The sequence below is a fragment of the Phascolarctos cinereus genome, unplaced genomic scaffold (assembly GCF_003287225.1).
Source record: "Phascolarctos cinereus isolate Bilbo 61053 unplaced genomic scaffold, phaCin_HiC Scaffold_726;HRSCAF=1367, whole genome shotgun sequence".
Taxonomy (NCBI): Eukaryota; Metazoa; Chordata; class Mammalia; order Diprotodontia; family Phascolarctidae; genus Phascolarctos; species Phascolarctos cinereus.
The window spans coordinates 185,873,860-185,899,281 of NW_027556098.1; the positions used below are offsets into that span (position 1 = coordinate 185,873,860).

At 38.3% G+C, this 25,422-nt stretch overlaps 1 protein-coding gene across 1 annotated transcript in view; it reads right to left on the reverse strand.

Annotated features, from left to right (window-relative positions):
- The window catches only part of CCDC150 (coiled-coil domain containing 150), a 120,808-nt gene extending 111,154 nt beyond the window's left edge, over nt 1-9,654 (reverse strand). Inside the window, exons 1-4 of the mRNA XM_020993626.2 lie at nt 9,534-9,654; nt 8,323-8,486; nt 1,939-2,159; nt 1,664-1,842 (exon numbers count right to left, since the gene is read on the reverse strand). Of these exons, the coding sequence (XP_020849285.1) occupies nt 1,664-1,842; nt 1,939-2,159; nt 8,323-8,486 (564 nt within the window). The 5' untranslated portion in view covers nt 9,534-9,654. The remainder of the gene's footprint in view (nt 1-1,663; nt 1,843-1,938; nt 2,160-8,322; nt 8,487-9,533) is intronic.
- Between the last annotated feature and the right edge of the window lie 15,768 nt (nt 9,655-25,422).

A 25,422-nucleotide genomic window follows, 5' to 3' on the forward strand; every position in this document is an offset into this window, starting at 1 on the left:
TTGAGATTGAGAGAGCAATCTAGTACAGAAAATGGAAGGGGATGGGATCGAAAACACAAGTAGAGGAGTTGGCATAAGCAAGGATAAGGGTCATAACAATCAAAGTCTGGAAGAAAGAAGGGAGAACATGGTGAATGATGTCAAGAGAAGCAAAGGGAGCTCACAACTAATGGCTTTAATTTTCTTGAAGAAAAGGCAAAGAAAGTCCTTAGCTGAGAGGGTAATAGAAGGGGTGGTTTGGGAGGCTGAGGAGAGAAGATTGTCAGTAATGACCATAGCCTAATTCACTAAACTCTCCTGTCCTCTATCCTCCCATCTGATTGCTCATTCTTTGATCTTTTTCTTTCATCTACCACTAAAATATGCATATTCCAAAATGGTCTTTTCTCTTTCTACAACTTCTACATTGCAGTTCTTATCCATTTCCAAGGCTTTAACCATCACCTCTATTTGGACAGCTTCTCAATATCCATCCCTACCTCAGACAATTCCTCTGAACTCCAGATTCACATTTCCAATTATCAACTGAACGTTTTCTTTTGGATTTCTTATTTTTGCCTCAAATACTATGTCTACAAAATCATTATCTATCCTCACTTCTTGTCTTCCATACTTTTACAATTCTCCCAACCATCTGGGAATCTAAGTCATCTTTTAACATGAAGGAGAGGGAGAAGTAGCATTAATCAGTTACAAAGTCCCATTAATTCATTCTTCACAACGTCTTCTGTTCCACTGCACTATCAAAGTCCTAGTTTCAGGCCCTCATAGCCTACTTCAACTATTATAGTCCCTTATTCCTGTAATCAAACATGAATGCTGCTAATGAGATTAATCTTTCTAAATTATGCTTTTAGCACATTTCTCTCCAATACAAAAACCTTTAATTGCTCCCTTTAGAAGAGAAAGTTCAAATTCCTTAGTCTAGCATCCAGGGCCTTTACAATCCCTTTATACTTCCAACTTTATCTTCAAGTATTCCTCTATATAAAACTCTATGCTCTGTCAAACTCAACTGGTCACTGAACACCCACCCTTTGTCTTAATGCTATTGTTCATGTCGTTTTTACCTTTGCCTGAAATGTCCTCCTCTATTCTCCCTTTTTTTACCTTTGCCTGAAATGTCCTCCTCTATTCTCCCTGTGTTTATTATGTATATTTAAACTTTAAATATCATTCAAGGCACAGGTAAGGTCCCATCTCCTTCCTAGACCAATGGGATCTCATCTTCTTCTGAATCCACAGCACTTACTGTCTATGTCTATCATTTGGTAACTAATCCTGCACTTCCCTATAAATCTCTTCCATTACAGTTTCATATAATTTAACTTCTCATTTTTTAATATCTTTTCTTCCTAATTAGGTTGTCAAGCCTTTCATCTCAGGGACTATCATACTTCTTTGTATTCCCCTCCCTGCCGCTACCTGGCAAATAGGAGGAATTCGAATATGTGATTGCTGATTACCACCCAATAGCTTGAAAGCTTCAATGTGGGTATTGTCAGTCCCCTGTCAACAAGCATTTATTCAACACCTATTATGTGCCAGCAAAAGTACACTAAAGTCAACCTAACCTGCTTTTAAAAGTTAGTCTTCAAAGACTGACTAAGGTCTTGTCACTCTCTAAGCACGAATATAAATGAATACAACACTAGGGTCAAACCTTTGTTGCTGTTGTGATCTCCAGTGTGGTGCTCAATCTTTGAACTTCATCTTGTGCCTGGTTTCCTTCTTTCTTCATATCTCTCAGTTGCTTATGCAAATTCATGACTTCCAGATGCATCTCCCCCAGGTCATGTGGATGCTCTTCCTGTAGTGCATTTAGCTGATCTTTCATATAAACTATTGGACAATACAAAATGATGGAGCACCATTACACCCAAAACAAGTTGCTAAGGCAAGTACCACACTTGCGCTCTCATTGTTTTCTCTCTATACCTGAATTTTGTGGATTGAACTCTGTTTTATTCTGAAGTTGTGAGATTTTCGCCTTCAGATTTTGCATGATGCTTTCTAGCTGGCACATATTATTCACCAGAGTTTCACAGTTCTTCCACAAAACATTATTTTCTCCCACAAAAGGACCCCTGGCCTGGAGAGGATGAATGATCTTCTGGTTCTCAGAATCTTCTAAAGGTACTGTAGAAAGAGTCTGAAGACTAATTTTAAAAAAACGGATGTGGCAAAATTAACTCATGTAAAGTTTATTATGCTAGTTTCAGTTATTTTGAAGTCAGCACATGCAGTTATGAAACTGGTTATCATTTGCGCTAAACATTACTAGATAAATTAATGATATTCTTAACACTTCAAAGCAATGCAGAACAAAGGAGCAACACAGTATGATAGACAGAACTTGGAACCCAATAATATCTGGGTTCGAGACCCTAGGCAAATCACTTAACCTCTCTGAGCCTCAGTTTTCTCATCTGTGAAATGAGGATAATAACATCTGCAGCACCTAATTCATGAGGTTGTTGTGAGGCTCAAATAAGATATTCATGAAGTGTTGAGCAAAGTGTTAAACAAATGTGATGTTATTATCATGTGATGAGGGCAAAGGTAGTACAAAATGAATAAAAATCAGTAATTAAAAAAAGACTTTAAACTGATTTATGTGGGAAAAGTTCTATGTAAAGGTTCTAAACTATGTTAAGACTAAAATATAGAATAAAGAAACAGAAGGCAATCCCTATTTGCATTGTACCTGAGATAACATCTTCATGGGAATTTTGAGAAAAGTTTATAAAATAATGCAAGGTTTAAGGTTAGTTATTATAAAATCTCAGTCAAAAGAGACCAATTCAATTTCCTTTTAGAGCCCAACTCCTGGGGCAGCTAGGTGGTGCAGTGGATACAGAACTGGCCCTGAAATCAGGAGGACCTGAGTTCAAATCTAGCCTCAGACCAAACATTTGACACTTACTAGTCGTGTGACCCTGTCACTTAACCCCAACTGCCTAAAAAAAATAAAATAAAATAAAAAAATAAGAGTTCAACTCCTATCTGAAGCATGAGTTACCTCTATAATATCCCCAACAACTGTTGTTAAAACCTCTTGCCACATCACCTTCATTGCTGGTAAAAGCACTATCTCCTGAGGCAGCAGTTCCATTTTTAGGCAGCTACAATTACTAGGAAATTCTTCTTTCAGTGAAACAAGCCCGTCTTCCTGTAACTTCCACTCATTGATCTCAGATTTCCTCTCTAAGACTAAGCAGGAAAGGCTAACTCGTCTTCCACGTGCCAACTCTAAGAACACTTAAGTTCATGGAATCTTAAGAGTTAGAAGGGTCCTTACAGCTCATCTAGCCATCTCCTATAAGAGGCATGAATTCCCCCAATAATAGGTTGTAAAACCTCAGTGTAAAGAACTCATGTGGTAGATAGTAAGCTACCTACCTACTATGAGGTAGTCCCTTCCATTTTTTGGCAGTTCTAACTAGAAATTTAACAGTAAAGCTTCTTAAACAATTTGTATAATACCAAACCACTCGTGTTAATTTTCTATGCTTTTGCTTCTATCATTTGTACATTAGGGGCAGTGAGATGGCACAGTGGATAGAGCGCTGGGCCTAGAGTTAAGAACACCTGAATTCAAATCAAGCACCAGACACTATTTACTAGCTTGGATAAGTCACTTAAATTATTTCTGCTTAGTTTCCTCATCTTTAAAATGGAGATAATAAGAGCACCTACCTCAGAGTTGTAAAGATAAAATGATATAATATTTAGAAAAGCATTTTGCAAACCTTAAAACAATTTATAAATACTGGCTATTTTTTTTAAATTTTTATTATTTCAAGGCAATCGGGATTAAGTGACTTGCTGAAGGTCATACAGCTAGTGAGTAGCTTGTGTCTGAGGCGGGATTTGAACTCAAGTCCTCCTGACTCAGGGCCAATGCCCTATCCACTGCGCCACCTAGCTACCTCAATACTAGCTATTATTATTAGCTCTCACATAGCCTTTTAAAATATGAGTTCATCTCAGGTCCTTCTGTAGTCACATCAGTTTCTATATTTTTTCCCTTTCTTTTCTCACATTTGCAACTGTACTGTTGAATTCCATTCTCAAGCAACTTTTTGAAATAAATTTAGTTTTGGTGTCACACCATGAGATCCTATCTCTTTTCTCTGAATGGCTCTTATTCTTATAAATTTGGATCAGTTCCTTATATATCTTGGAAATGAAGCTTTTATCAGAGAAATTTGCTGTAAATATTTTCCCAATTGATTGCTTCCCTTTTAATCTTAACTTTATCGAATTTGTTTTTGCAAAATGTTTTTAATTTTATGTAATAAAAATTGTTCATTTTATGTTCTATGATCCTCCTTATCTCTTGTTTGGTTGTAAACAATTCTTCTATCAATACATCTGATAAATTATTTTTTCCATGCTTCTCTAATTTATGATGTGATTTCTTTATATCTAGGTCACATGTTCACTTGGTGCTTATTTGGTAGTGGCTATGAGGTGTTGATTTAAAGCTAGTTTCTTCCATACTGCTATCCAGTTTTCCCAGAATTAGACAAGGGGGAGGCTAATGGTGTCATAAGACACCAAGAAATAAAATAAAATTAAAAGAATGAAAAAAACAGAAAAGAATGTGAAACATCTCATCAGAAGAACGACTGAGAAGGGACAATATAAGAATTGTTGGACTACCTGAGAGAATACAATCAAAAAAAGAACCTTGATACAATACTACAAGAAATTAAAGAAAATTGCGCTGAAGTCCTAGAAGAAGGCAAAGCAGAAATAGAAAAAAATCCACTGATTACCACCCAAAAGAATCCCAGGAGGAAAACTTACAGGAATATTATAGCAAAGTTTCAAAGCTCTCAGGTTAAGGAGAAAATATTGCAAACAACAAGATAAAAACAATTTAAATATCATGGAGCTACAATCAGGATTATGCAAAACCTAGCAGCTTCTATGTTGAAGGACTGTAGGTCTTGGAACACTATATTTCATAGATGAAAAGAGCTTGGGTTATGACCAAGGGTAACTTACCCAGCAAAGTTAAGTATAACCCTGAATGAAAAAAAAATGGACATTTAACAAATTGAAAGAATTTCAGGTGTTTGTGACAAAAAGAAAATGGAAAATTTGACATATAAAATCTAGGAGAAATGTAAGGTAAACATTAAAGACCAATTATAAGGGATGAAACAAGGTCAAACTGTTTACTTCTTATATGTGAAAATGTTATCAATACTCTTATGATTGTCATTATCGGGTAGTTTGAAAGAAAGACTTGGGCTGAGCTATGTATGATGGGATGATTCTAAAAAATTATCTCATACAAATGAGACATGAAAGGAAGAACTGATATAGAAGAAGCAAGTGAGGGTGGAGGGCTGGTAGTGCTAGAACCCTACTCTCGAAATGGGTTAGGAGATAGAATGAGGGAGGGACTTAAGGGTTTGTAGATTACTAATTAGTTGGGGGGGAGAGAATAAAGAAGAAAGGTAGATTATGGTGAAGGGTGGGGGGTAGATTATGGTGTAGGGTGGGGAGTAGATTATGATGTAGGGTTGGGGATAGATTATGATGAAGGCGGGATTCACTGATGGATGGGCAGATTAAAGAATAGGAGTGCTAGGTAGCCAGTAGAAGTAAATTAGACTAATGAGGAGGGATAGAGTAAGGCTAGAAGCAAAGTGAGGCAAAATAGGATGGAGGAAAATACACAAGTAATTATAACTTAGAATGTGAATGAGACGAATTTACACATAAAATGGAGCCAGAAAGCAGAATGGATTAAAAATCTGAATTCAACAATATATCCCTTTCAGGAAACACAATATAAAAATGAGAGATACACACAGAGATAAAATGAAGGGCTAGAGCAGAATTTATTATGTTAAAAAAAAAAGCTGGGATAGTAGTCATGATCTCAGACAAAACTTAAAGCTAAAATTGATTTAATTAACAGAGAAAAATAGGTAAACTACACTGTGTCACCAATATTATTCAGTACTGTGTTAGACCATTTAAAATAACTGTACAGTATAAAATAAGTCATACCCCAATTGATCAATGTTCAAAGGACATGAACTGGCAGTTTTTCAATGAAGAAATCAAGACTATACATAATCATATGAGAAAATGCTTTAAATCTTATTGATTAGAGAAATGTAAACTAAAATAACTTTAACATATCATCTTACACCTGCTCTTCTATTGGGGAACAAAGCTGTAGTACATGATTGTGATAGAATACTACTGTGATATAAGAAATGATGAGCTGGTTGATTTAGAAAAACATGGACAGACTTGGATCTATGAAGAAATATGCTACCCACCTCCAGAGAAAGAAATGACATACAGAAATATGCAAAATATATGTATATTTCATATATATGTGTGTATATTTATAGATATGTATGCATATACATTCGCATGAAATTGTAGCCTTCTATAGAGTGGGTGGGAAGAAGGAGGGAGAAAATATAAAATAAAATTGAATTAAAAGTGCACAGCAGAGAACAAAAGAAAACCTAGAAGGAAGCATAGAAAAGCTAGGTTGCTTTGAAAACAATGTATAGGATTTATTACATAGGTTTTCATGAAATGGAAATTTTTTGTTTTATATTGACTCCTCTCGTGTTCTGCTGTGTACATGGAAATGTTCTCTTTTTCATTTCTTGTTTTATATTTAAGTTTAAAATGAATTAAAAAATTAAAAAAAAATTATCTGTTTGTTTTGGTTTATAACAATTGTTTTAATATAAAAATGCTAAATCAATTATTACTGTTCAATACAATCAAGATTTATTTAGGGCTTATTATGTGCAGTGAAGTGTTTTGTGCTAGATGTTATTGTTGGACTAGAAATGATTGATTCACTTCCCAATGACTTCATTAACAATTTCGGTATTCTCAGCTTTATATTCAACATGGAAAATAATCAAGAAATCATTCAATTTGTCCAGCTAGCTACAATAATCTGAAAATATGAAATATATAATTGCTATAAAATCTATGGTATGTTTTCCAGCAATGAATCCTACTCCTCAATTGTTTGACACTATCTTTATAAGAAGAATGCATTTTTGCATAGGAAATTAATTAGATTTAATGTTCCAGTCTAGAAATTTAAATTAAATGGCTTTAATTGCTTTCTCTTCCTTACTGCTTCCCTCCCACCCCAATCCTAGGAATTGCCAAAGAAATAAGGCAAAGTCTCTTACTCCAAGCAGCTTATAATCTAGTTGAGTAAAATATACAAACAATCCCTGCCCCCCTCCTTAAGAAGTTATCAATCAAGATAACAGCTGCAAAATAACAACTGAAATTAAATAGCAAACTGCTAAGTGAATACAGAGTTTAAAAGCTATAAAAGTTAGGGTAGGCTATTTGAGGAAGGTTTCCTGGAAAAGGGGGTTTTGAGACAGATTTCAGGAAAAAAAAATTGATATTTGTGGAGAGGTAAAAAGAAAACATTCTGGGGGCAGCTAAGTGGCACAGCGGGTGGTCAGGACACCTGAGTTCAAATTCAGCCTCAGACACATAATACTCACAAGCTGTGTACTCTGGGCATGTCACTTAACCCCAATTACCCTTACCCTCCCCCCCCAAAAAAAGAAAGCATTCTATACTGGAAGGGGGATGCTTTTAGTAAATTCATGGAGTTGAAAATAAAAAATTTTGTATTTAGAAGATGACAGACAAATGTGTTTTGTGTGGAAAAAATGAGTTGGAATATGAGAAAGAATGAAAAGGTACGAGGGAGCCAGGTTGAGGAGTGAGATGGACAATAAAGAACTACTACAGATTCCTGAAAAGGAGAAGGATATGATGAAAATAGTATTTGAGGAAAAGAGGAAGGAGGGAATAAGTATTTACATGGTGCCTTCTATGTGCCAGGCACTTTTACAAATATCTCATTTTTTCCTCACAACAACCCTGCAAGGGAGGTGCTATTATTATCCCCATTTTACAACTGAGGAAACTGAGGCAGACAGAAATTTTTTTTTTAAGTGACTCGCCCAGGGTCACATAGCTAGTAAATGTTTGAAGTGGGATTTGAACTCAGATCTTTTCTGATGCCAGGATCAGCACTCCACCTATTAAATCAACAGCTGCCCCTGCTGGGGGTGGAGGTGGGGTAGGGTGGGGTAGGAAGCTATAGATTCATTCTATTAAGTTTCCAAGAAACTGGGCTTTCCAACTGCTTCAAGCATTTTTCTCTCCCTCAAAACTTCTAAACACTGTTTAGATTGAATTCCAAAATAAACTATAGCTTTTATTAACAAGGAATGAATAACCAATAAATTTCTACAAACTAAACAAATCTAGCTGATCTCATGTTACCTTTGTCCAGTCAAACCTAACATTATTAGGTCATTCATTAAGGTATTGGACTGCTCTTCTGCTATTTTCATCCTCTTCTGAAGCACAGTGAATGCCTCAGGAGTTGCAGCATTGAGGTTCACTGGGGAGAGGACTGCTCTGGCTGTTGCAATATTCAAATCCATCTGTAATTAAAAAGTGACAACATTCATATTCATTGGACAAGTGACAATTATTTTTGTTAGTTTCTTACTTTCACTTTAACAACATTACACTTGCTTGAAAAAATGTCCTGTACCTTTAGGTTTCTCGGCAACTGTAATGTAGCCATGATATAGACTGCCAAAGCGGCATATAAAAATGGCATACATGGCTGGCAGGTGGATGGCTCAGTGGATAGAGCACCGCCCCTGAAGTCAGGAGGACCTGAGTTCAAATGCGGCCTCAGACCAAACACTTGACACTTACTAGCTGTGTGACCCTGGGCAAGTCACTTAACTCCAATTGCCTTAAAAAAAAAAAGAAGAAAAATGGCATACAAAAAAAGCTAAAAAATTTTATTCTAGTCCAGTCTCCTAATTTTACAGATAAGGGAAAGGAGGCCTAGAGAATTTAAATGAGAGGGACTCAAACTCCAGACCTAGAATTTGTACTGTGATGGTAAAGTCCTTAAGAATGGACATAACAGGGTCATTTGTTGTTCAGTAGACCCAGTGGGCCACAATAGGGCAACAACGACCATAGGATTTTCTTGGCAAGGATACTCGAGTAATTGCCATTTGCTTCTCCATTGGGCAAACAGGTTAGGTGACTTGCCCAGGGTCACACATCTAGTAAGTGTCTGAGGCTGGATTTGAACTCAGGCCTTTTTGACTCCAGGCCCAGTGCTCTATCCACCGAGCTGCCTAGAACAGGGAGGCACCCAAAGTGGAACGATGGCCGTTTATCGAGCGGAAAGAGCCCTGGGTCAGAGTTTCAGGGGCTCACCCTAATTAACTACGACCTTAGTCGGGTCCCTTCCCTCTCTGGGCTTCAGTTTCCTCATCTGTAAGTGAGAGGCTGGCCTTGTCAATCGTCCCTCCCCCCACCCCCGCGGAGCAGGCGAGCCTCCCCTTCCCCCTCACCGCTCCCCGACGTTAAGTGACTCGGCGTCCGCGGGGCCCAGAGTCTGAAGTTCGGGCTCATCGCCACCCTCTCCAAGCCCAGCCGTCCTGAGCCCCCAGGACCCTCACCCCGACGACTGTCGGGTGCTCCTCCGATGGCGACACTTCAGTCAAGCGGATTTCCACGGAGCTTCAAGAACCGCTTCAAACGGACCGCTCTCCTGCAGAGGGGCAGCGCCCATGCGCAAAGCGCAACCTCGGCTGGAGCATCCTGGGAAATGTAGTTCTTCCTCACACGACTGGCCAGCGTCTCCAGAAAAAAGGGAGCAATAGATGCGAAAGAGAGAATGTTGTGCGTGATCCGCGGTGCCCTCTGGGATATGTAGTTTTCTCTCGCTCCTCTCTTGTGGCTCCTTTTTCCTCCCTCCTCAGACACTACTGGTGGTCAGGGGGTGTTGGGCTTCGGATGTTCTGCATGAAACCCTTCCTCTTCCCCTCCAACTGCTAGGGCCTTTCCTCTCAAACTACCATTTTACATGACTAGTTAGTCAACAAACATTTTATTAAGTATATGCACACATGTCTATAAAATATAAATAAACATGTATTATTGTTGTTATTATTATTAAGCTCCTAGGGCTTCTTTGTTACTGTGTGCATATGCAGATATGTCCATAAAATGTAAATAGGCATATATGTTTATTATTAATTTTATATTTATTCCTTCTGTGTTTTTATATGCACTAGTTGTCTCTCCCATCAGAATGTAAGCTCATTGGGAGTAGAGATGGTTTCATTTTTTTGTACTCTGTACCCTTTGCCTAGTACAGTGCCTGGCACCCATAGTAGATTCGAATAAATACTTCTTGATTATTTGATTTATTTAGATGTGAAAGGGGCCTTAGACATCAATGAAATCCAACTGATCTCATTTTACAGAAGAGGAAACTGAGGCCCAGAGAGATGAAGTGACTTTCCTGAGGTCACACAAGTAATAAATAGCAGAGCCAGGATTCAAACCTTGGGCCTCTGAATCCACGTCTTCTACATCCCCCTCTTCACGATGCTCTGTTGCTCTAAGCCAGGAGGTCCTGGCTTTCTGTCTCTTACTCCCCATGTCACACCGGGTGGATCACTTCACCTCTCAGCCTCACTTGTTATTTGTCCTTCGGTCTTGAAGAGGGCTATGACATCAAGAAGGTGATGCCATGACTTGCAAGTGAATTGGATTTAAGTGAGGGATGGCTGTACAAGGTCACCAGCCTCACTTTCTCCTCCAGAGCCATCTGGATTCAGTGGCCAGATATAGATCAGGATGTCTGGAGACGGTCCCCCAGTTTCAGTAAAATGAGGGGTGAAATTGGGTGACCTCTTAGGCCAGTTCTAACATTTTGTGATTCTAGGTACTGATTGTGTTTTGAAGTTTTGCATTTCACTGTCATATGCATATATAGCATTTATATAAATGTGCTATTTATGTAGAGATAAATACAGAACCTGCCGATGCAAAAAGTCTGAAGAAATATTTCTAGTAGTAGGAGGGAGGCTTATTTGGTAGAGCATCTCAAGGCGGATACATACTGCTGGAGAGGGCATTTATCTCCCTCGTCACTCCCAAGTCCAAATATTATGCTCAGAAGGGAAGAGAGAAACAGAGGCTTTGTCCTCTCCTTTTAAAGCAACTTTTGCTGCTCAGCAGACAGTCCTCTTTGACTTCAGGCATCAATTGTGGAGACTTACATGGGAATCTAATGAAGTAACATGTGTAATGGCAGCTAGCACAATGCCTGGTACATAGTAGACTCTTAATAAATGGTAATTCCCTTCCACTTTATAAATGGATTGTTACATTATCTCAGTGCTTAAGTCCTTAAGAATTGAGCCCACCAGTAGCTGGAGCAATACAAAGCTTCCAACCACCTTTATAGCAAGAGACCATCTCCTTGTGATCTACCAGAAGGGAACCAGGAGGGGCAACTAGATGGTGCAGTGGATAGAGTACTGGCCCTAGATTCAGGAGGACCTGAGTTCAAATCCAGCCTCAGACACATAACACTTGCTAGCTGTGTGACCCTGGGCAAGTCACTTAACCCCATTGCCTAGCCAAAAAACAACAACAGAAGGGGACCAGGAGGCAGATGACTTTACACATGTTTCAAGTGATTCTTTCTGTTCCTAATGCAATTATGGGAAACTTGTCCTGTTGTTAATTACCATTCAAAAAAAAATCTAAAACCCAGCCACTACTTTTTTGATGAACCCATTTTTTTTCTTAAAGACACATATTCAGATAACACAAAATAAAACAAAACCACTCACTTCATAAGGAATAGATTAATATTAAAATGAATGAAACCTTTATTCTTGCTGTTCAGTTGTGTCCACATTTGGGATTTTCTTGGCAAAGATACTAGAGTGGTTTCCCATTTCCTTCTCCAACTCATTTTAGAGATCAAGAAACTAAGACAGAGTTAAGTGATTTGCCCAGGGTCACACAGCGGGTAGGTGCCTGAGGTCAGATTTGAACTCTGGGAAATGAGTCTTCTTGACTCCAAGCCCAGCATTCTATCCACTGTACCGCCTAGCCACCCACATTCTTTTACTAGCACACTATAATTGTCACTCACTTAACTGGATAGTTATAAAGAATATTGAAGCTGTTACATATCCAGCAAAGCGACAATTATTTGGGGAGATCTTGGGGGACACCTATCACTCTATTTAAAAAAAACAACTACCCTTTGTAGTTAAAGCACAGTATGTTTTTGATTTTTTTGTGATCATGGAAGAAGCATGTTACCACTCCCAGTGCAATTAATGCAATTCCATCTTCTCCCTTGAGCCTTAGCAGAGAAACACCTCTCTACAGTAATGAATGCAGGCAGATCTCAGATGAGTCATCATTTACTTAGCAACTCAGGACTTGATTGAATTGACCTACTATGCTTACCTTCTTTATTACATCTCTTCTCACGGCACTTCTACTACAAAGAGAGAGTGCACATCAAACCTCAGTTGTAAACTATCTTTATCAATCCTGTTAGTGTGGTATTAAAAGAAAAAATAAAAGCCCTATAAATCATTCAGGAAACCTCAGGCATTTCAGGAGAAGGGGCCTAATAAAGCTGTTAAGGTGAGAACTGAAAAGCATTTCAGTCAATAGAGGGAGCTAATTATACTTCATTATACAGATATTCTGCAACTGATTTTCAATTATCCATAATCATAGGGGAGAAAGTTAACACAAATAATACCTCACAGATAATCTTCCCACTGCAGTTGAACAATTGTGTCACCTTTCTCCTTAAAGAGTTTTTTTTTTTACTAGAAATGCTAACAAGCCGCCTGACTGACTAATTTTAAGATTTCTTTTTTCCTTCTTTCTTATCCATTCAAGTAAGTAATATGACCTAATTAAAATGACGGGAAGGCAAGAAATGGTAAGGAGGAAAAGAAGCTGAGGTGGAGATAAATTAATTCGAAACCTGGATAATCAGCCCCTGAATAGCTGAAAACTGACTAAACAATTTCATTTTAATATCTTAACCCAAAATCTCCAAAATGAAAAGTTCCCTTTATTTTTGTTTTTTGTAAACCCAGTTGATGATTGATAGACCAAGCATTTTCATACTTTTTGAAATTAGAACCCTTTTGAATTGGTTTTCATATTACCAGGGTGAAGTAGGGGGTCCTGAAGGTGGCTAACAAGACACCAATTAAAATGTTTACCCTTTTTCGTGGAAACCCCTGGAGATTCTGTTCAGGAAAACAATTTGAAAACCAGCTCTGCAAGTAATGACTGAAGTGAAAATGTGTCAAACAAAGTCAAACTAGGGAATCATGTCTTTATTTCCTACTGAGATGAACAAGAAAGATATTAAAATTTACTCTCCCACTCTTTCATCCCTTCTTATATTTCTTTCCTCTTGAATTTTGAATTATTATGTAATTATAGGCCAAGAAAAGCTATAATCTTCTCTGAGATACTGAGAGATACTGAATGATTTAAGATGTGCGATTTGCTTAACGTGAATATTACAAAATTATTTACAATAATTTTTCCCATTTTCCTTATAGTAAACTTGTGACTTAAATGAAGCTTTAACCCCAAGAAGCCTCAAGTCTTCACTTCATTAAGGCGTAAGGAAATTTCTAAATTTTTCATTCTAAAATTTTATTCATTCATTCATTCATTTTGGTGCAAATGTTGTTGTCGTTATTGTTTTAATTGGTTCTCTTAGACTCCAGAGCTTACTCTGGAGAAAAATTACTGCCTGTGGTTTCTATTTTTTTTTAAATCTATAACTAGAAAAATTTCAGAGGTAGTCTGTTTTTCTTTTGACTGTTTTATTTTCTTTTTATTCAAAACTTAATAATCATCTGATAAAATGAGCATTTCCATCTACATTGTAGAACAGAATAAGAAGAGTGTACATTAAATTGTCTATCTCCAGTATGGACAGCTTGCTTTTCTTTTTAAGTATGTAAGTTCAACCTGCAGCTTTCCAAGCTGTCCTGCTTGTCTGGGCTTCTTTTTGGCTTAAGGAATTAATAATTTACTGAACATAATTGGTTGTTATTTCCCTCTAAGGAAATGCAAGTTATTTCTTTATATTCTTTGCTTAAGGTCAAAAACTTCGCGGGGGACTCTAACTATTTCTGTCAAGATCTGAGAAGAGCAAGCTCTCCAGGGTCATCTCATCTGTCGTATAATGCTTCTCAGATTGTGTCTTTTAGACTCATCAGCTGAAATTGTTGGTCATTCAACATTCTTCCATTCAACAAACATCAGCTGTGTCTGATTCTTCTGATAACATTTGGGGTTTTCTGGGCAAAGATATTGGAGTGGTTTCCCATTTCCTTCTCCAGCTCATTTTACAGGTGAAGAACTGAGGCAGACAGAATTAAGTGACTTGCCCAGGATCTCACAACTAGTAAGTGTCTGAGGCCAGATTTGAACTCAGGAAGATGAGTCTTCCTGGCTCCAGGCACAGCACTTTATCCATTGCATCGCCTACCTGGTAATGTCACCTAGACATTTTTTTAAAAATTTATTTTTTATAGTTACTTTTTAAAATTTATTTTTAGTTTTCAACATTCACTTACGCAAGACTTTGAGTTCCAAATTTTCTCCCCATCTCACCCCTCCCCCCACCCCAAGATGGCATGCATTCTGTATGCCCCTTCCCCTAATCTGCCCTCCCTTCTATCTCACCCCACCTTTGCTTATCTCCTTCCCCTTTTATTTTCTTCTAGGGCAAGATAGATTTCCATACCCCATTTCCTGTATTTATTTCCCAGTAGCATGTGAAAACAAATTTTTTTAACATGTGTTTTTAAAACTTTGGGTTCCAAATTTTCTCCCTTCCTCCCTCCCCACCCACCCTCATTGAAAAGGCAAACAACTCAATATAGGTTATATGTGTGTAGTCATGCAAAACACTTCCATAGGAGTCATGTTGTGAAAAACTAAGTATATTTCCCTTCATCCTATCCTGCCCTCCATTTATTCTATTCTCTCTTTTGACTCTGTCCTCCTCAGAAGTGTTTGCTTCTGATTACCCCCTCCCAATCTGCCCTCCCTCTATCATCTCCTTGCTGTCTTGTCCCCTGCCCCCCCACCTCATTTTCCTGTAGGGTAAGATAGATTTCCATACCCAATTGAGTGTGTATGTTATTCCCTCCTTAAGCCAAATCCGATGAGAATAAGATTCACTCATTCTCTCTCATCTTCCTCTGTTTCCCCTCCACTCTAAAAGTCTTTTCTTGTCTGTTTTATGTGAGATAATTTACCCCATTCTACCTCTTCCTTTTTCCTTCTCCCAATATAATCCTCTTTCACCCCTTAATTTTATTTTCCAGATATCACCCCTTCATCTTCAACTCACCCTGTGCCCTCTATCTATCTATCTATATATACATACATATAATTTTTAGCCTCTAACTACTCTAATACTGACAAGGGTCTCATGAGTTATAAATGTCATCTTTCCATGCAGGAATGTAAACAGTTCAACCTTAATAAGTCTTTTATGATTTCTTTTTCCTATTTACCTCTTCATGTTCCACTTGAGTCTTGTACTTGAAAATCAAATTTTCTATTCAGCTCGGGTCTTTTCATCAAGAATGCTTGAAAGTCCTCTATTTCACTGAATGACCATTTTTTACCCTGAAGGATTATACTCAGTTTTGCTGGGTAGGTGATTCTTGGTTGTAATCCTATCTCCTTTGCCTTCTGGAATATTATATTCCATGCCCTGGTCCCTTAATGTAGAAGCTGCTAAATCTTGTTATCCTGATTGTGTTTCCACAATACTTGAATTGTTTCTTTCTGGTTGCTTGCAATATTTTCTCCTTGACCTAGGAACGCTGGAGTTTGGCTCCAATATTCCTAGAGTTTTCCTTTGGGGATCTCTTTTAGAAGGTAATCAACGGATTCTTTCAATTTCTATTTTGCCCTTTGGTTCTAAAATATCAGGGCAGTTTTCCTTGATAATTTCTTGAAAGATGACGTCTGGGCTCTTTTTTTGATCATGGCTTTCAGATAGTCCAATAATTTTTAAATTCTCTCCTGGATCTATTTTCCAGGTCAGTTATTTTTCAATAAGATATTTCACATTGTTTTCTATTTTTTCATTCTTTTGGATTTGTTTTACAGTGTCTTGATTTCTCATAAAGTCACTAGCTTCCAATTGCTCCATTCTAATTTTTAAGGAAGTATTTTCTTCAGTAAGCTTTTGGACTTCCTTTTCCTTTTGGCCAATTTTGCTTTTCAGGGCATTCTTCTCTTCATTGGCTTCTTGGACCTCTTTTGCCATTTGGGTTAGGCTATTTTTTAAGGTGTTATTTTCTTCAGTATTTTTTTGGGTTTCCTTTAGCAAGCTGTTGACTTGTTTTTCATGATTTTCTTGCATCACTCTCAGTTTTCCCTCTACTTCTCTTACTTGCTTCTCAAAATCCTTTTTGAGCTCTTCCATGGCCTGGGACCAATTCAGATTTTTCTTGGAGGCTTTGGATGTAGGAGCGTTGACTTTGTTGTCTTCTTCTGGTTGTATATTTTGATCTTCTTTGTCACCAAAGTAAGATTCTATGGTCTGACTCTTTTTGCTCTGCTTGCTCATGATCTCAGCCAATTACTTGAGTTATAAACTCTTTGTTAAGGTAAGGGTCTGCTTCCAGTGTGGAGAATGTACTGTCCCAAGCTTTGGGGTTTTTGTGCAGCTGTTTTCAAAGACACTTCTAGGGACCTGTAAATTTTAAGTTCTTCCAAGGTGATATGATCAAGGGCGAGGTGTTTATTTCTTTCCTGGCCTGTGCTCTGGTTTATAAGTGACCACAAGCACTCTTTTCTGTCTTGGAACTGTGAGGAGGATTCTCTCTTCACAGTCCCTACAAGCTCCCTCATTCCAGTGCTCCTCCTCGCCCCAGGACCACCACCCAGAACTGTGACCCAGATCCAAGCATGGGCAAAGCAAGAGAATCCTGCACTAGCAGAGAGCTCCCAGCAATCCCCCTCTGATCAGCCACTCAATTCCCCCTCAGTCTGTGGGCTAGAAGCTCAGGAAGCAGCCACTGTCCCAGGGCTGAGCTTGGGGAATGGGGCTGGGACCCCACGCTTCTCTCTCTCACCACAGACATAGACTTTTCCCACTGACATTCTAAGTTGTCTTTGGTGTTCATGGGTTGAGAAGTCTGGAAACCACCACAGCTGCCCACGATTCAGTCCTCTGAGGCCTGCTCCAGGTTCGCTGAGGCCTGCCTTGCCTGAGAGCCCACACTGAACTGTGCTCCTCTACCCACTCTGTGTGATATACCTTTCCAATCAACCATCCAGGCTGTCTTGGGCTGTAAATTTGTTTCACACTGTCTTTTTGTGGGTTCTGCTGCTTTAGAATTTGTTAAGAGCCATTTTTTTTTATAGGTATTTGGAGGAGTTTGGGGGAGAACTCCAGCAAGTCACTGCTTTTACTCCACTATCTTGGCTCCACCCCCCACCTAGACATTTATCAAGACCTTGATATGTACAAAGCACTGTGCTAAGCACTAAATAAGATACAAAGAGAAATGACAGCCCTTGCCCTCAAAGAGCTTACAATCTGATATATAAATGACTACAATATAATGCAAAAAAAGATGCTAAGCCTATAAGAAATGAATAAAGTACTGTAAGAATACTAAGGAGGCAAAAATTATTTCTAGTAAGTTGTCTGTCATCAGTCATTCAACAAATACTTTAAAAAATTATAATCTGTCCCTCCTTTCTCCATCTCTAAATGAGCAAATGAAAAATAAAAATCTCATTCCAAACATGCATAACCCATGCAAACACGTTCCTACATGGGCTATGGCTGGAAATGAATGTTTCTCTTTGTATTTTAAGTTCATCACCTGGCTAGCAAGATGTGAGTGACATGTTTCATCTTTAGCCTTTTGAAATGATTATTGATCATTGCACTGATGAGAGTTCTAAAGTCTTTCAAAGTTTCAAAATGCATTTTTTAAGAGCTTAGTATGTGCCAGACGTTGTGCTAAGTATTGAGGATACAGAGAAAGATAAAAATAGTCCTTGCTCCCAAGAAAGCTTACTTTCAAATGTGGAGAAAGGCTACCTCTCCTTTGTAGATCTAGCCTAAGAGTAAGCTAGAGTTGTGATAATGTCCCTGCTACTCTACCCCACAAACTCTATAGATTAAATACCTTTATTCGGGGTAGCTAGGTGGCACAGTGAATAGAGCACCGGCCCTAGAGTCAGGAGGACCTGAGTTCAAATCCTGCCTCAGACACTTGACACTTACTAGCTGTGTGACCCTGGGCAAGTTGCTTAATCTCATTGCCTAGCCCCTCCCAAAAAATTACCTTTATTCTCAAGAAAGGTGACATTTAGCAGGCAAAGGGAATAGGAATTTGCATGATTAACAAAGTTATCAACTGTGGTCGTATATACTAGCAGTCATGCTGCTGGTGAAGTTAGAAGCTCTAGCCCTGCAGTAAATAATAAGATATATACCCATATATGTGTATATGTATATGTATGCATGTGTGGCTATGTATCTCCATTTGCTGGCATTAGCGACAATATAATATGACAAGCATTGCCTCTCTTTTGAACAGCACCCCACAAGCCCCCAAATTATTTCTCCCTTCTCTGATTTCTCATAATGCAGGGCACAGGGATGGGGAACCTGTAGCCTTGAGGCCACAGGTGGCCCTCTAGGTTCTCAAGTATGGCCCTTTGACTGAATTCAAACTTCACAGAACAAATCCTCTTAATAAAAGAATTTGTTCTGTAAAACTTGGACTCAGTCAAAAGGCTGCACAAAGGACCTAGAAGGCCACAGGTTCCCTACCCCGGAGGCTAGACTTTGCCTTTGCACTTATTTTATGCCTTCTCATATGAGTTACTTTCACCCTTGTCCTCTCTTCCCATTATCTATTCTCTCCTTCCCAAACACCCTCTCCTCCTCTTGTAAGGTCCTTAAGAGCAGATCTTTTATTGGGTTTATATCCTAAACACTTTGCAGATGGTAGATGCTTAACAAATGTGTGTTGCATTGAATTGGATGAACAATTCTGGAAACCTAGTATGTGTCTTACACTGTTACCATTTCCTTTTGAAATTATCCATTAATGGGTATTATGTCTAGCACTCTGGCCAAGCAAAGTTAAATAGTATCAGCTTGGGCAGAACTTAGTTAATAAAAGTTTGTAAAGTACTTGAAGGATGAATATGAACTACAAGGAATATGTTGTGATATTATTAGTGTTGTATTTCTTAATGACCCAGACTGTTAATATGTGATTCATCATGGCTTCCTACACCCCCCACCTCCTACCAAAAAAACCCCAACAAAACCCTCTGTTGAAGGATGGAGTAGTTAGTGAGCGAAATATTGGTTTATGACATTAAGTGAAGCTTTAAATATTATTTCTTTTTCTGTGGTCATGGAAGAAATAACATCTCTTGAAAACAAAACTTGCTAAAAAATACATAAAGAACTGTTTTGATAGGTGTGTACCTAATGAATGTCTTTTTCTTTCCCTTGTAGGATAGGTATTCCCTGAAATGAATCAAACTACTCCAGACTGCAGTGCTCAAATGATTCATTCATTCATCTGCTGAGGACATAATGCACTGAGATAAATAACAGACCAATACCAAAACGCAAATGCTTATCGTCCCAAAGGCAAAACATTTTTTAGGGAAGTGAGAATGATAGAGATCAAACTAATATTTCACCCACTTGATAACTGCAATTTAAATGAATAAGTTACACATTCTATTTTCTGGTTTCTAATTGTTCTGTGTACCTTTGCAGATTTTTCTTAAGTAGAACTCAATATGTGGAATCAAGTATAAGGGGAATTGATCACCAGACCTATGCAGGAATGGAAAACCTTAGAGGTTCTATGTGGAACGAAGTTTGCAAAACTTTCTGCCCAAAACAGTTCTGGATAAATTGGAGAATCTTATATTTATATTTCCTATCAAGGTAACCTTCATAGACCTTTAGAATATATGACCAAGTACTATCTATAGAACATTTACTTTTAATACCAGTATTCCAATGGAGCTTATCTTTTAATGAATGAAAGTGAGGCAATAGTCGTTTGGCAAAAGGGCAGCTTGTTTGACATCCAAAATGAACTTTAAATGACATCTTTTAATGGATTGATAGATCTAGCTTACAAAGAGGAAGTGGGTCATTTTCCCTACAAAACAGAAAATCTATACTCACAGTGGTTTCTCCTTTGTACCTTCTATAATGCAAAATAGAAGAGCTTTCAGAGTAGCAGTTTTAGTTAGACATATTGACAACAGAAAATGAAGGTTACATATAGCCCTTGAGTCTAAAGTGTCTCTCCAAACCTTTGAGATCCCAGCTGGTTTTAATTTTCTACCCCCATGCACCCTCTTCTTGGAAAGCTTCCTGGCTTCTCAAAATAACTATTCATGGAAAATACTCTCTTTAGACAGAGTCCTGCTAGAACATAACATGTGTCCAGTCCTTGCCTTCTTATATACAGTAAACTCCTAAGGTTAGTGAAACTTTTGCTTCATGAGTTTATAGGAAAAAAAGTTCACACTTATTTTCTTTTACCCAGCAAGGAAGATTGCTTCTTAAAAGATGTCTTTGGTTCACATAGGAATTTATTTATATACTTATTATTCCCTGGGTTTTTAAAAGTACAGAGATCTTTCTCTTTCTCCCTTCTTTTGTTCTCTTTCACCATACCATGTGCCCTCATGCCAGCTGATGTCACATTTCTCAGACTCCATTCTCAGTAATCACAAAAACTGGATACTGTATCTACTGTCATTAAGATTCCAGACTTGATTGAGATCCTGCTCCATTGAATTACTATTCTTCACATGAAACTTCTGTTTCATGCACTGTTATTACTTCTAGAACTTTGATTCAACGGACCATTTTTGGAGGAAAGAACTCGTAGAAATGTGTCCAAGAATATTCCAAAGCTTCTTAGCATCTAAAGTGAAAGTAACTCAGACTTTGGCACTGATTCACTTTATGTGCAAGGCAATTTGTATTTTAGTTTAGTAAGATTCTGATTTCTTGTATCCTCAAATTTCTTTTCCCAACATTTTCTACTTGTACTATAGCAGCATTGTTTTTCTGGAGTAGGATTGGCAGTTTATAGAAATGTTTGAGTCCTCCCACGTTTCTCCACTCCTTCTTTTCTGAGGTTGTCCATTTCCAGTGTGGGATGGTTTGCATATCATAAATTTGAACAACAGCAGTGCATGTAGGAGGTATTGGCTTAAGCAAAGAATTTAAAGGCAGAATGTATAATAAATGTATAATAAAGTTGTTCCACTTTTTAGGTGATAACCAAGGAAACATATGGCTGGGGCACACAGCCTCCTGCTTAACCCTCAAAGCAGACATGTAGTAGTATTTCCTCTGACATTTGTAGCCACAGGGCACTAAGAGTACCTCTAGTAGAGCAAGAAGGTAAATAATAAAAAGAGACTTGGATTTGGAGTACCTGAAACCTTTCCAGCATGGTAGAATACCTCAGAACCTGTGCTCTGCTGGTCCAGCCTTCAAGAACCCAGGCTCACTTCTCTACTGGAATAAGGCATCACAGTGGAGTCTTACGGAAGACTTTATATAGTGAGCTTTGAGGTTACAAAGGATCATCCTTGCAAAACAGTGCCCCATCCCCCCCAAAAAAAATTACTGTAAGAGAGATAACATAAGTACTTTGGTACTTGTTTTACAGATTGTAAACTCAGTTGAAGCTCAGAGAAGTTAAGTGACTTGTTTATGGTCACATAGATATTAAGTGGAAGAGTCAGAACCTCAACTCAAATACTCAGATACAGACACAATACTCTTTCCACTACACTATTCACAAATTTCCTCATGTGTGAAAATAGAAAAACAATACTTCTACTACTTGTCCAATAGGGTTAGTGTGAGGATTGCACTAAAAAAGGATATAAAATGCTTTTAAAAACATAATTTTTTAAATCAAATTTTTAAATTTAAACTTAATTTAAATTTAATTAAATTTAATTAATTTAATTTAATTTAATTTAATTTAAAATTTTTAAAATAAATATAAGCCAATATTATTAGGTAACCTTGTGATAACTGATTTAGCCAATATGACCTATTTGCTGCATTGGAGAAGGAGAAACACTTAGGCAGGGAGATTAATAAGAAGGTTATTATGGTAATCCAGGCAAGAGGTAATGAGAAACTGAACTCAGGTTAGTGGCCATGTGAGTAGAAAATAGGAGGAAGATGCAAGAGACGTCAAGGAGATAGAATTGATAGGATTTGGCAAATGATTGGAAGCGAGGGAAGGAGAGTGAAGAGTAAGATATGATTTTGTGATTGGAAACCTGGGAAGGTGGGAGGATGGTATTGTCCTCAACAACAGAAATGTCCAACCTAGATCCCATGGTCAGCCTTCTTTAATGTCTCCCTCATTCTCACGCTGTACTCCCTTTTCCCTTTAATCTTTTGCCATGCTCACCCCTGTGCCCAACCCTAGATTACGCCCACCCAAATGCTTTTTCTATTTTTGCTCCTAAACCACAGAGCATTGCCGGAGAAAATTATAGATTGTTACTTACCTGGTCAGCTGTAAATCTGTGCTGTATAACTGCAACTACTTAACTGTTCTATTATTCATCCTTTGTTGATTCCTCAAATTTTATTATATCTGCTATTCTAAAGTTTCTCCACCTTTCTCAATTTTTTCACTAGGTAAAAATGACTCTTCTTAATGAGTTGATTAGATATAACCTCCTTCATTTTTTTCCTCTCTATCTCAACATAGCTCTAAATCTCACCTAACCTCTCTTTCCTTTCTCCCCTCTAATGCTAACCCCTCTACTTGAAATCTTGACTCTATCCTCTCTTACTTCTTCTGTAAGACTGCTACCTCAATCACTGACTTTTTATTCACCATCTTCAGTCTCTTCTTCACTGATTGCTGTGTGTGTATATGCATGTGTGTGTATACATATTTTCTTGAAAAATAACAAAACAAGACAATTCTCCTGGTCTTGTTTTCCAACTATTTGCTTGGAAGCAGAGTAGGCAACCACTAGATGCAGAGAATAGAGACCTCTACACTTTAAGGAGTAAGAATCCTCATCCTTAACCTTTCTGAATCCAACCAATAAGAATCCAGTCATCACGAGCAAGTTATGGAAGGTACAGATCACTGAGGAGAAACCATTGTTACTGGGAGGCTGAGTTAGCTACCTGAATTCTCTTGGTCCAAGAATAGACTTATTCTGTGGCACCTATGGCACCATCACTTTCACTGTCTATAGCATCCCCAAACCCAAGCAGCCAGTGATATTCACCTACTAAATTATAAGACTTGCTTTCAATCACTGTTTCAATTCAGGGGCATGTAGGATATTGTCCAGAGCTTTGAGTTCATATGAACTCCTCCAGCATTGAGGAAGGGACACTTGTGCTCCCTTTGGGGTACTGGTATCTGTCTCTGGACCAATTGGAAGACTTGTTTTCTTGTATCCTGTAGTATTTAAAATGTCTCCACTGTAGTTGGAATTGCAATTGGAGCTAGAATTTCTACTGTCTCAATGGCTCTTTCACAAGCAGACAGAGAGATGTGACAGATTCTATACGGCGATGACTTTGACCTTTTGATTTCCACCCTAACCTTCACCTCTAATGTGTGTTATCCCCCCCTTCCCTCAAACCCTTGGAGAGAGATTCTAACATCTCTTAGGGACCCAGACTCCTGATTTCTCATTCCTGGATTGTCTCCCTATTTTGGAGGAAGACTTACTCCTTGTTCTAGGAACCTTCAGATGAAGGAAGAGAGGCTACTGCACCCCAACTCAGATTCTTCTTTTCTATCTCATCCTGAGATATAATAAATATATATAATATAAATAGATATAATAAATGATAATAAAGGCATCTGAAGGACCCCTTGAGAATGGAGTTACTAATTCTGATTCTGATTAATCCTTAGTTCAGAAGATACAGAAGTAGAAGTGGACAGTAGAGAGTGTGAATGAACGTGTAGGGAACAAGGCTAGTATCAGGAGCTAGAGTAGGGCTACATCAACCCTAATAATTATCAGTTTTTATGGAGAATGGGGTGGTGGCCAGATCAGGGCTGTGATGCTTGGAACTTGGCATGAAGGGTGGTGAATGCCCAGGGAACAGGATTAAGTACCTTGGGGCCTCTGACCACATTATAATAGAAGGGAGGTTACCCCTTTGAGGGCCTCTTGTCCCCCACAATCCCCCTTATAACAATAAACTGTGTAGACAAGGAAAAAACCTCCACTTAACCCTCATTTCTCCTTGAGCTGTAACTATTGATCTCTATCCTTATACAGTTCAACTATTGGAATAAATGCTGTATTCTTGACACCTCCACAGCCTCCTGGCCTATTTCCTCCTCAGCTCCCAGGAATCTCCATGACTCTACTGCACTGATTCTCTCAAATCAGGAAATCAATTGCCTTGCCTCAGTACTTTTCTTCCTTGATTTCTCTAGTTAACCTTTCACACTGCCTCCCCCCGCCCCCTTTCTGGAATTATTCCCTGTAGTTTCCATGACATTGTTACTAGTTGTCCTCCTACCTCTATTACCATTCCTTTGTGTTGTTTGTTGGGTTCTCTTCCTTTTCCCATCCCTAAATGTTGTTGTTGTTTCTTCTTCAACCTTGAAGAGGACCATGACATCAGGGAGGTGATGCCATGACATGAAAGGGAATTGGATTTAAGTGAGGGAGGGCTGTGCAAAGTCACCAGACTTACTTTCTCCTCCAGAGCCATCTGGGTTCAGTGGCAAGATATAGATCAGGATAACTGGAGATGGCCCTTCGTTGCAGTGGGAGTCATTGGCCTTTTTAAGCTAAGCTCTTTAACAGATCTCAGTTTGACTGAGGCAGCACCCATTCAGTGATTAAGGCTAGGTAAGAAATGAAGGAGAAGGGGCAGCTAGGTGGCGCAGTGGATAGAGCACTGGCCCTGAGTCAGGAGGACCTGAGTTCAAATCTGCTCTCAGACCAAACACTTGACACTTATTAGCTGTGTGACCCTGGGCAAAGACACCTAATCCCCAACTGCCTAAAAATTAAAATAAATAAATAAATGAAAGAGAGAATGGTCTCTTTTACCTAGTCAAAAAAAAATCAATCTGAAAGTGGTCCATAGTACCTGTCAGAGACTACAGTAGTTGATAGATGAGTCCCAAAAGAATTGATTCATAATTACAGTTATTTATAAGGAGGTGTCAATAAAACAAGTCTGAGTGAAAACAACTTCTCAAGGGAGTTATCAGAAACAAAGCCAACAGGTCAGTCCAAGAATCATTAGTGGAAAACTATGAAGTTGGTATGATTCCAGGTAAGTAAATGAGCTCAAGAACTGGAATAAAAACCATGTTTCAGAGAAGAAAATTTTTAAAAATAAGGAGCTTATATTGAAGAATCAATAGAATACTGGCCTACACTCAATGGTAGTCCCACAGTGTCCCTTTACAGATCTCT